The 12,909-nt window shown below is 39.1% G+C and overlaps 1 protein-coding gene across 1 annotated transcript in view; it reads right to left on the bottom strand.

Moving 5' to 3' along the window:
• LOC113188104 (nuclear body protein SP140-like protein) overlaps positions 1-12,909 on the bottom strand; it is a 51,068-nt gene that overhangs the window by 17,166 nt on the left and 20,993 nt on the right. The window contains exon 4 of the mRNA XM_026396276.2: positions 8,213-8,266. Within this exon, the coding sequence (XP_026252061.2) occupies positions 8,213-8,266 (54 nt within the window). The remainder of the gene's footprint in view (positions 1-8,212; positions 8,267-12,909) is intronic.

The raw sequence follows: 12,909 nt of genomic DNA, 5'->3' as shown, positions 1-12,909 counted from the left end.
CACAGCTTGTGCGGCAGCAAAGTGAGAGCAAGACTCCAAGCATCTGAGAAGGAACATCTCAACCCCTAGAAGGTAGGCAGGAACGAGGAGCACTGATAATGTCTGCCTTTCAGAACTGCCACTAGGTCCCTTGTCCATAGGAAAACACCCTGGTGCGGCTCTCTCACCACTGGGGATGCAGAGATGAATGCCACCTCTTGCCATCGTGGACGAAGGGTGGATTGGACACACTGTCCTCAGTCAGTATCCTCCCAAGTCAATGAGCAGAACAGGAAACCGAGGCTTATAGCTGTCCAGAGGCCATGCTAGAGGCACTGTCACCTCCCCTCTCCTAACAGGGAGCAGCTCAGTACTGGAAACACTTCTTTTCCAGGGAACCACGTGTGCCCTGGGGCTTGGACTTCTTGTGTGAAAGCCAGGCTATTAACCTGCCCCCTCATGCCAACAGGGCCACTTGTACTTTAGAGGTGGTTGTCAGAGACCTAAAGCAGTTGTGGTTCATGACACTTATCAAATACTGTGGGAAACAAATCCAATTTGCTCTGAGTCGCCTTTTAAGGCTGGGAGTTTCCTGTGCATTGTGTCCCTCAGCTGCCACAGCCCTGCTCAGGCCTCCTCCATAGCATGATCTTCACGGATCTGGGACGCACACCCAGGGGGAGAGCTGATACATCCATCCTGTGGCAGAGCATTTCACTCCTATGTATTTATGCAAGAGGTAGGAAAGCGCCTGGCTCCACACAGACTTCTACAGGACATTCATGGAGGCTTTCTCATTAGAGCTCAAGCCGGAGACTTGGAGGCATCTGAAGATTGGAGACTGTATAGACAATGGTGAATCTAGACAATGCACACCACTCAGCAATAAAAAGAAACTACTGCCACACTCACAATGTGGACAAACCTCAAAAGCTTTATGCAGAGTGAAGGGATGCTTATGCGAATGAAAACATGCTGTGAACCTTAATTATATAAAAAGTTTTAAAACAACCCAAATTAAGTTATCATGAAAAAAAAATAAAGAGTAGCAGTTGCTCTCTAGGCATGGGGCAGAAAGGGCATAGGGAATTTCCCCAGGGTGATGTCATTTTCTGCATCTTGAGGATTTCTATTGTACAGAATGATACAATTACCAGGATGCATCAGATGGTAAACTTGATATTTATGTTTTATTATAAATTGTTTAAAAAGGATTGCAAAAAATATTGAACTCCAGGTAATGATATGTGTGTTGAAGTGTGTGCAGGGAGGTGTACTGATTTCTGCAACTTTGAGGAGTTAACAAATGGACAGAGAAACGGATGGCTAGAAATGTGGTAAAGCCATAATGCAGAAATAATACAACAGCATCTGTGAATGCATGTGAACGGACACTCGTGTTCACTGAAATATTCTCCCAGGTTCTCTGGGTGTTTAAAAATTTCATGATTCAATGTTCATGGAAAATGTATTTGGAGAGAAAGAACAGATTACTTGCCAAGAATGAACAGTTACAATAAAAGGTATTTTCATCAGGCACACACTGAGTCCTGAAGGCGATGTGGTGATCCCTTTACTGCACTGAGAAATACATGTCAACATCAAATTGTCAACTTAGATTTTAAACACCTATAAAAATAAAGATAATTTGCACATACAGGACTTGGAAAAAACTTACTACTTAGAGATCACTCGCTAAAATACCTGAAGGATTTACTTCAGCTAGATAAAGAGTGGAGCCAAAGAAAAAAATAATTATTGAGAGCACAAAGTAATTTTAAAAATTTGATCTAAGTAAATATCAACCACAAAAGAATGTTTCCAAATTCATAAATAAAATATAAAATATTAAATAAAAACAGTTAAGTGGTAGAGGTGGAATGTTCAATTTCTAGTGAAACCACGGTAAGATATTTCCATCTTCTAGGATTGGCACATGGTTGAAAAATTACAGAAATTTTATCTCTAATTTCCAAATAGCAGGGGGCTGGGGGGAGGGGAGGGGAAGGAATATATAATTTTTTATCCATCTGTCAGAAAATAGGAAACAGACACACACACAGAGAGAGAGAGAGAGAGAGAGAGAGAGAGAGAGAGAGAGAGAGAGAGAGAGAATGGTCAGCAAGAGTATAGAGGGCATGGATCCATATGAGTCAGGAATCAAAATTAGTGTAAACAAAAGAAACTTTATTAAAAGTCTATGATGATCATATACAATTACAAGAGCTGAGTGTTGTTACAAGGGACACAAAACAAAGCTGCACTTGAGGGGTTAACACAAAGGGAGTAAGAAGCACAAAAAACCCCAAAAGTTTGTGGAACAATGTCAGCACTCCGCAAAAGAGATGTTAAGCATCAGTTAAGATAACATGGCACATGGTTAATTCTAAAAGAAAAAAAAATTCACTTAAAAGTTATAATGTCATGAAAAGCCTCAAAGTACTTAAAGTAAACCAACAGAATAAGCAGGAATTGGAAAACACACAAACCTCGTGGGCAAACTTAACATATCTATACGAATCTAGTGGAAGAAATAGAACCTAACTTACTATGGAAAAAGATTTAAACAAGATGGCACTTGAAGAAGAGAGGCATATGAAGAAAAGCCACAGCTCAACATACAGCTCAGTTGGGTATTATTTTCAAGTGGCATAGAACATTTGTAAGAATTGACCACACATTAGAATGCAAAGGAACATTCAACAATCTTAAAGAATCCATGATCAAGTCTTTATATTGGCTTTCAGATATCCATGTCCCATTCCTAATTGACTGACAGAACCCCTTCAGTATTGGAAAGATAGATGTTTCCAGAGAAGACTCCACAGCTCGTAGCCTCTCTTGCAGATGGTGTGGCTACCAGCTTAAATCTGGCCATAAGACCATAGCAAAATATCATTGTGGAAGGAGGGAAAACTTGGGGACACTTCTGAAAAAAGGAATAAATCTCTGAGGAAGATAGTTTTTGCTCTCCATCCTCTCCTCTTCATCTAGTGGCTAGAATATGTATTATAGCTGAAGCTAAGCAGGCACCTTTGACAAGGATGTCATCTCAAGAGGGCTAAACTGAAAGGTAGAAGAAGCTTCAAAATGCACAGGGCTGAAAATACCCAAACGATTTTGAAAAAAAAAAATCAGAGACTTACACTTCCTGATTTCAGGTATTTTTACATACATATTTACATATATATGTAAATATATATATATTTATACTCACATTATATATAATATATGTAAAATACAATAAAAGCCAGAAATAGACCCAAACACATGGCCAACTGACTTTCAACAAGGATGTCAAAGCAATAAATTTAAGTCAGAAAGAATTAACAATGGTTCATCAATAAATGGTTCATATGGAAATTCATATGCCAAGAAAAAACAATCCTTCAATCCTTACCTCATACCATATACGAAAACTAACCCAAACAGGTCATAGATCTAAAAACTAATAACACAAAACTTCTTGAACAAAAATAAAATCTTGAGTTAGGCAAAGACTTTTTTTACATAGTACCCTAAAATCACAGAGTATAAAAGGGAAAAGTTATGGAAGGATACTTCATCAAAATTTTAAAATTTTGCTCTTTAACAGACAATGTTAAGAAAATTAAAAGGAAAGCCACAGACTGTAAGACCTAAAACTAACAAAAGACTATCTGCAGTATGTAGGTCAATTAGTACTTTTATGAATTTCTGGTGGGGATGTAAAAGGGAACAATCAATCTAAAAAAATGTTTTGGCAGATTCTTAAAATATCAAACCTGTATTTATATTCACGTGACCCAGTTGTACCACTCCTAGGTATCCAACCAAGAAAAATGAAATCATATATTGACCTAAATATTTGTATGCATGTGTTCCTAGCAGCTTTGTTTGTGATAGATGAAACTGGAAACAGCTCAAGGATTATAAAAAATAAACAGGTAAACTATCTCTGTGTATCCATACAATGGAACACTTCCTGGCAATAAAAACAAGAGTAATTACTGATACATACAGCAAGATGAATGAGTCTCAAAAGCATTATGTTAAGAGTGGAATGAGTCAGACATAGATAATCTATTTATTGTATGACCCCATTTATATGAATTTTCATAAAATAAAAACTGTATAAAAAGAGGTTACTTCTTGCCAAGAGCCAGGGGGTTGGGAGAGGGACACAAGAGAACCTTTGGGGGTGATGGAAATCTACGCTGATTGTAGAGGTATTTATATGACCACCCATTTGTTAAATGTGTACACATTTGTTCCATTTTACCCTAAAGTGGTGAATTTTAAAGCTGATAAGGAAACTAAAAAACATATAAGATCTACATAAAGAAACTCTTTCCTTGGTGCCCTTATCAAAGATTATTTGACCACACATGTACGGTTATATTTATGGGCTCTCTATTCTGTCCCATTGGTCTGTGTATCTGTGTGACAGTGCTGCATTGGTTTGATTATTAAAGATTCATAGTAAAGTGTGTCAGCATGTGATGGCTCCAGCTTTGTTTATCTTTCTCAAGATTACTTGGCTGATGTGGGGTCTTTTGTGGTTCCATATACATGTTAGGATCACTTTTTTTCTATTTCAATGAAAAATGCCAATGGAATTTTAATAGGAATTGTATTGAATCTGTAGATCACATTGCGCATATGGACATTTTGACAGTATTAGTTCTTCCAATCCATGGACATGAGATATCTTTCCATTAATTTCTGCATTGCTCAATTTCTTTTACCAATGTCTTGTAGTTTTCAGTATATAAGTATTTCACCTCCTCGAATGAATTTATTCCCAAGTGTTTTATTCTTTTTGATGCTATTATATAGGGATTTTCTGTTTAGTTTGTTGTTAATATAGAGAAACACTACTGAGCTTTATTATGTTGATATTTGCATTCTGTAACTTTACTGAATTCATTTATTGGTTCTAATTATTTGGGGGTAGAGTCATTAGAAGTTTCTATTTATAAAAATCACATTATCTGCAAAGAGTTTTACTTGTTGCTTTCTGATTTGTATACTTTTTATTTTTTTCTTGCCTAATTCCTCTGGCTAGAACTTCCAGTGCTGTGTTGAAGGGATAAGGTGAGATGTTTCTGATCTTAAAAGAAAAGATTTTAGCATTTTGTTTTTGAATATAATGTTAGCTGAAATAAACAGACTAGTGATTCGGAGTTGATTCCAGACACAGATCTGTGTATGACAAAAAGGTGAGTCCCATTACGTTACTGGATTATTGGGTCTAGTGTATGATATACTGATTTAAATCGAGGGAGACATAGCAGTATGAATAGATTTATTAGATAAACAGGATTATTTCTAAATGTGTAAATACAAATATTAAACATTGAAACATACTAAGTATTTCAACTACTCTAGAAGCAAATAAAAATATTTCCAAAGTCTCAAGGTAGAAAATATTCTCAATAAAACTTACATAAAACCTGAAAACCATCAAGAAAGAAGCTGAGAGATTTGACTACATAAAATTTTCAAATTTCTCTAGGATAAAGATGCAATTAAAAAAAACTAAAAGAATAACATCTAATGAAACAAAATATAGCAACATATGCAGGTAAAATATACAAGTAGTTCTACAGTTATTCTGCATGGTAAAGAGAACAACATAAAAGAAGATACTGACAAGGCCTATGTTCCAGGTATTTGTAGAGAAGGAAACTAAATGGTCATAGCAAATGAAAAATGTACCCAAAATAAAAGCACTGCAAATTAAAATAGGAATGAAATAAAACTAAGTAAAATACTAAATGGTTATTGGGTCTAGTGTATGATATACTGATTTAAATTGAGGGAGACATAGCAGTGTGAATAGATTTATTAGGTAAACAGGATTATTTCTAAATGTGTAAATACAAATATTAAAAAGATACAGGGAAATATACACCAAAGTGTGGGTGTATTAACATCAGAAAAAAATAACATAAAGATATAAACCATTTAAAAAACAAATTTATATTTTTAAAAATCTAATATATCCTAGCAACTACCACTCTTCTTGTCTCTATAATTTTAACTAAGTATTTAATATAAATGAAATTATACAGTGAAAAAAGTTCAAATCTAATATAATCATATATGGTGGATTTTTTTTTTTTTTGTCTTTTGAATGTACTGGTTTTCCGTTGCTGTCATAATGAATTACTATAAACTTGGTGACTTCAAACAACATGAACTTATTGACTCACAGTTCTACAGGTCAAAAATCAGCTCTGGGTCCCACAGTTTCCTCCTTGAGGCCCTAGTGGAGAAGTCATTTCTTTGCTCTTTCCAGCTTCCCCCAGCTGTCTACAATCTTTGGTTCAGAGACCCTACTTAATCTTCAAAGCCAGCTACACTGTGCCTCTCTGATGGTTCTCCTGTGGTCACATGCCCCTAGGTATCCCTCTTTCCAAAGGAGAAAAGGATCTCTGATTTTAAAACTCCATGTGATTTGATTGCCCCATTCAAATACTCCAGAATACTCTCCCTACCTCAGTATCCTTAACTTAATCCTATCTTCATCTTTAAAAATTTCTTTTGCAGTGCTGGGGATTGAACCCAGGGTCACGTGAATGCTAGGCAAATATCTACGACTGAGTCACATATCTCCAGCCCTGATTCCTATCTTCAAATTCCCTTTTGCCACCTACAGTAACAGATTATAAATTCTACAGAACATGGACCACATTCCCTTGCTACAATATTCTCAGGAATCCTAGGGATCTCCCACATATGTCATGGGCATTCCATTAGACAACAGGCACCCCATAGATCTTCCCTAGATACCCAAATGTTTTTAACTTCTGATGAGATGACTGAATGGATCTATAGTCCCACACTTCCTCTCTTCATAGAACCTAGTTTTGAGTGAACACTCCAACCTTACACTACTTCCCGGGCACCAGCAAAAAGCTTCCAGACATTCTATCTAGGTCACCTCTGACCAAAGCACACTTGCCTGACAGTGAGTCTCCTAATCTGAGCATCTTTTGCAACCTGGACAGGATGAGAATTTTCCAGCTCACCAAGCCTTCATTTCTTTTCTTTTAGCAGTTCTTCCCTCAATTGATCCCTTTCCTCTTAAACTTTACTATAATTGGCAAAGATAGCAGGATGCACCTTCTAACTCTGTTTTGAAATCTCTTGACTTTCCACAAAGTGGTGGGACAGAATTTCACTAAGCCTTCTGCCACTATATAGTAAAGAGCCCCTTCCCACCAGTCTCCAAAGACACGTTTTTATTCCTTTCTGGGCCTCCCCTGTGATACCTGCAGCCTTCATACTTTTACTAAACGTCTGTTGGGTTTGATTTAGGCATTCTCTGAGACAACACAGAATTTCTCTACCATGTTCTTCACTCCCTTCTGAGAGCTCTCAAGCAGAGCCTTTAGCATCCATATTTCTACCAATGATCTGCTCAAGACATTCTAAGCCTTTCTACCCTGCTATTTACAACCCTTCCATTCTCTACTCACTACCTAAATCCACTCACTTCCATATAACTTCCGCGTTATGGTTGCACCCCACTTCCAAGTAGAGTCATACATTACTTAACGGTGGAGACACATTCTGAGAAAAGTGTTGCAGGTGGTTTGTCACTACGCAAACATCACAGAATGTACTTACACCAACTAAGAGAGCTACAACTTCACTAGGTGATGCAGTCTTGCAGGACCACCACATCTGTGGCCTGCTAGTGCAGAAATGCCACTATACAGTGCCTGTCTGTACCAAAAGCTGATTTGCTCTCAATTGCTTCCATAACAATTACCACACAATTAGAGACTTAAAACAACACAAAATTATGATCTGATAGTTATATGAGTTAGAAATCTCTTTTTGGTGGCTGTAGGAAGAATCTACATTCCTGAGTTTTCCAGATTCTGAGGCCAATCACATGCTTTGGTCCCTTCTTCCACCTCCAAACTAGCAACACTGCACCCTTCCCACCACCCCTCCACAATCACACCTCCCTCTCTCAGGAAAGCCTCTCCACTTTCTGAGGCCGATAAAATTAGATTGGCCCCACCCAGATGATTCAAAATAGTTTCTCCCTCTCCAGGTCCCTAGCTTAACTCTATCTGGAAGAAAACAGATTACAAAGTCCAAGGATTCAGTCACAGGCATCTTTGGGAGCCCATCATTCTGTCTACCATGGCATGGTAATAATGGTGATAATAATAATAAGCATTAAAGACTCATCTGCAACAGTAGAAGCAAGTCAAGTCTCATTTATTCTTACTTCTTTTGCTCTTGGGTTTTCCTAAAGTAGCTTGGTTTCCAATATTCACAGTGTCTAGAAAATAACAAGAGATAATGAGGAAATAGAAATTAATAAATAAAAGTAAACAAGTCTTAGGAGAATTTCTAATGCAGAAGGCTTACACTTACAAAAATGTCTGGATTATCATTTCGTTCTTCCTTGTAAAACAATCCAAAAACCTACTGAACTGGGAAGTAAGCATTCAGGAGGGGCCCTGGGTCTTCTTTTTTTCCACAACAGGACTTTGAAAAACTGCTTCTTCAATAATAGAAACAGTTGCCCCTGCCCTTGCTTAGGCCTTCAGATTTTCTACAGATAAATAAGATTTAAAATTTTGCAAAATTTTATAGGCAATCCCTGTGCAAATCAGTGACACGTTGGAGGCTCTCAGTAGAAAACATGCCCTGGATTGAGAACAGCTGGTCTGAAGCCTTTCCTCCTGCCAGTTAGACAGCAGGACTCTGCCTGTGGACAGACACCTTTCTAAGGCTGTGGGAAAGTGACACTGTAGTCCACCAGCGGAAGTTCAGGTGGCTTCCTTGGGTTCCTGGGAAAATTGTGTTTGACTGTAGTAAAGAAGGTACCTGCCATTTTTAAAGAGTGCATTTTTGCATCATGCTTACATGCTCAACAGAACCCATCCTGTTAAATGGGACTGCATAAAGATTTCTAGCCTCCCTGCAGGTCCCAAAAGCCTCAGGCCAAGCAAACACAGAGAAAGGGATTCTGGGATGGACTGCATCACCAGTCGCTGCTTTACCGGGGCCCGTGGTACCCACCAAGCCCTCCCAAAGCCCTCCCGAACCACGCCCCCCCAGCCTTACCCATCGCATCCTGTGCTTGGCTGCTGTCCGCCCCTGTTCCTGAGCCTCCTGGCACATCTCTTGAGAAACACATGACACAGGAACACTTCTTATTTCCCTCTGCTGGTTGCTCTGTGTCTGGAACAAAATTATGATTTCTGAAGACGTCTCATTTGCCTTGCCGCCTTTTCCCCCATACCCTTTGGTCCCCTTCTCTATTTCTTCCTCTGAAAAATTTCCCTTCATTGTTCTCCTGTATCTGACTCTTCCTTTCAGTCTTACTTTTTTTTCCCTCCCTGTCTTTCCTTTAATTTTTTAAGGGATATGCACTTGTGCTTATGAAAAGGGCCCAAAAGTTTCAGTAAAGTGTGAGTAGAAAATAATTATCGTTGGAAGGTAAGAATGTTTAAGCAGAAGGCTGGGTACCATCTTCCCTTCTTAGCTTCTGTGCCTTAAACACCAGGTAAAACTTGAAACCATCAAAAGTTAAATCGTGTTTTTTCCTCTTTATCAGAACTGTGTCTGTTTTAATGATTTTTAAGTCCTAATTACCTTGTCCATCAGAGCAGAGCAGGTTGGAAGTAGGCTCTTCTGACTCTCCTTCTTTATTCGTTTGGTGATCTTCTAATTCACCAGATACTAATGAGAAACAAGAAGATTACTGTCCATGGATCCTGAGACAGTGACCAGGGAAGAGTCCCGGTGCTCCCATGACACACACTGAAGTTCTAGGCTAAGATGAACTGGGGGAGGAATAATATCTGCTCAATAACCACACCCAAGATCCAGCAGAGCCCTGCTCTTTCCATTTGACACCTCACTTGCCTTTTCTAAAACTTACATCTTTCTACTTGTAGCCTCCCTGCAGAACTTTTTAAAAAAAAAAATTTTTTTTTAAAGTTCTTTTCTTCCAGAAAAAAAAAAAAACACTAGTTGTTCTTTGGAAATAGTAAAGAGTACCCAGCAGAACCATTTTCAAACTCATCCCAAATTGCCAGTGACTACTTACATCACTAACCACATTGCTCAAAGTCAGCCAATCAGAGGCAGCCCTGCAGGATTGACATCGAGCCATCAGCCAACATCCCCTAAAAAGCCTGAACAGTGGCTGAATGCCAACATACTCATAAACACTCCTGCTTCTAGAAGGGTTGGGTCCTGAAATCCTTATTTTCCAAAATTCGATAAAAAATCAGCAGTTTCCTGTTTCATACAGACTGTGTCCCATAAGCACAATGTCACCTCCCAACCGGACCTTTGCTTAGCAATCTCAGATACTGAGCTCAGATATTGAGTGATGAGTTCTCCCTTCAAATTTTGGAGTCCCCACCAATATCCTCTGGAAGACTTGCTTAGGAAGGTCCAATGGGACCCTGGACCTCACAGGGGTCAATTCCATCCCTCTTGGGCCTGGGCCTAGCTCAGTGGTCTTCCTGGTCCACTGCCAAATGAATCAGCATTACCAACAACTTGAGCTCTGGATTGTTTCCCTGGGCTTTTATTTCTGAATTTATCTGATTTAATTTGTTTCATCTGATTTAATTTGGTTTTGTTTAGATATTTGGGTTTGGAAGTATAGCATCTAGCAATTATTCCCTCCACTTAGGAACTTATTCTCCACTATATCATTTGTTCTCACTTTTGTCTGTTTTTAAAAGTCTTGTATTGTCTGTTTCTGATTTTCCTGTGCTTTCTGAATATTAAAAGAATGTGATCCTGGGACTGGGGTTGTAGCTCAGTGGTAGATCACTAGCCTTGCATGCATGAAGCACTGGGTTTGATCTTGGCACCACATAAAAATAAATAAATAAATATATTTTAAAAAAAGAAAAGAATGTGATCCAAGGCACATATATGGAGGCAAAGGTCTAATAAGTCCTTAATCCAAGCCAGCCCCCCCAAACTGATGGATGTGGGTTCATAGACAGTAGCCAAATTGTGCAAAGATGTTTGGTCACACTTTGTCTTGGGTTCCTCATCAGAGCCTTCAAGAGGGCAACTTGGTGTCTTGTCAGTTTGAACCACAAATCATTTATGTAGCATGCAAGCTGGATTAAGTTATTCTCGTGTCATTGGTCATGTGTCTCCTTTTGAGTCTCTGGTTGGTGATCCCAGTGTTCCATGCCTGGGCCCCACACCATTCACATTCATTGCTGAATGCAATGGCCTCATCGCTGTTTGTCACACGACTGTCTTCCTTAAAGCCACAAGTACTCCCTGACAAAACCTGCCCCTCCTTTATAGACTCCCTATGATTCTAACTCTTGCACCCATCTGAATAAATGGCAAGAAAGGGTAACTGGATTACAAGGAGGGACTTTTGACATGTCAAAAGTAACACATTTCAGCTAGGCATGGTGGCTGATGCCTGTAATCCCAGTGGCTCAGGAGGCTGAGGCAGGAGGATTGCAAGTTCAAAGCCAGCCTCAGCAAATTAGTGAGGCCCTAAGCAACTCAGTGAGACCCTGACTCTAAATAAAATATAAAAATGAATGGGATGTGGCTCAGTGGTTAAGTGCCCTTGGGTTCAATCCCCAGTACCAAAAAGAAAGAAGGAAAGAAAGAAAGAAAGAAAGAAAGAAAGAAAGAAAGAAAGAAAGAAAGAAAGAAAGAAAGAAAGAAAGAAAGACATTTGGTAAGTACTTCTGTAAAAGAAGGGGGAAAATCTCCAGATGTTCCCGTATCCCAACCAGAAACTGTTACTTTCAGAACAAAATTACAAAATATCTACATAGCTTTCTTTTCTTTAGTAATATCCCTACAGATGTACTAGGTAGAGATCTCTTCTGCAAATGGGACTGACAGATTAAAAAACATACACAAGGACTAATTTTAGAAGTTCCCAAAAAATTTTCCCGTGCATGATCAGTTTATAGTTGATCTGAACATTGGCATTCCTCCACTGTGTGTGATCTAAGATCTGCAAGCACTAAACAGAACAGCTACACTTCACTTCCTGTGGCACCTAATCCATTTACTATAATCTCTTCAGCCTCATCTAAAGATAGATTCTTTTCTTTCATACATTTATGTTCTACTTTCATTTGATGTCCCATTTAATATTATTCTCTTGGGGAAATCAGTGGCTCATCTAGACAGTTATTTTCTCTGGGTTTTGTTAAGCACTGCTTGGTAGGCAGAATTCTACAAAGGCTCCTGAAGATTTTCTTCCCTAATCTAAGGAGCTATGGACATGAGGTGTTAGTCCCATGATTAGGTTATGTTGTATTGCAGAGTTGACCTTGAGAGGGGAGGATTATCAAGGTGGGCTGAGTCTAGTCACACGAGCCCTCTAAAAGTACTGAATGTTTTCCCGCGGGCAGCAGAAGAGGCACTCTGAAGTTCAGAGCGTGCACAGGACTCCACACACTGTTGCTCCCTTGGAGATGCAGGGGCCATGTGTCAGGGGATGTGAGTGGCCCTGTGGGTTGAGTAAGCCCTGGCCAAGAACCAGCAGCAAAGCTGTGACCTCAGCCCTACCACCACAAGGAACTAGTCATTGGATCAACTAATTACTAAATATCACCACTTCTCTTTTTTCTGTCTTCTTCCATAGGCTTAACACTCAGTCCAGCAGCCCTGTCCCTCAGTGGGGGAGAAGCCTAGGAGTTTTAATCCAGTGTCCTCTTCCAGAAAATATCTGGCTCTGAATAATACCTTCATGGCCTTTCTTGCATCTTCTTAGTAGGGACTTCCTCATGGGGAAACAGATTTCAAAGTTCCTACAGGTCCTAGGAAAACTCATTATTCTTTGGCCACATGAACAAATAAAGCCAGAATCATCCCAATTAGTCAATGATAGCTTCTGTCCAGGACACAGGCCTCTGAAAGCCAGCCCATCATCACATCCCCAAGATTCTGACAGTCAGCAGA

Source organism: Urocitellus parryii, chromosome 1, assembly GCF_045843805.1.
Source record: "Urocitellus parryii isolate mUroPar1 chromosome 1, mUroPar1.hap1, whole genome shotgun sequence".
Lineage (NCBI taxonomy): Eukaryota > Metazoa > Chordata > Mammalia > Rodentia > Sciuridae > Urocitellus > Urocitellus parryii.
Note: the sequence above shows the minus strand (reverse complement) of the source record. Positions and strands in the feature narration are given on the sequence as shown.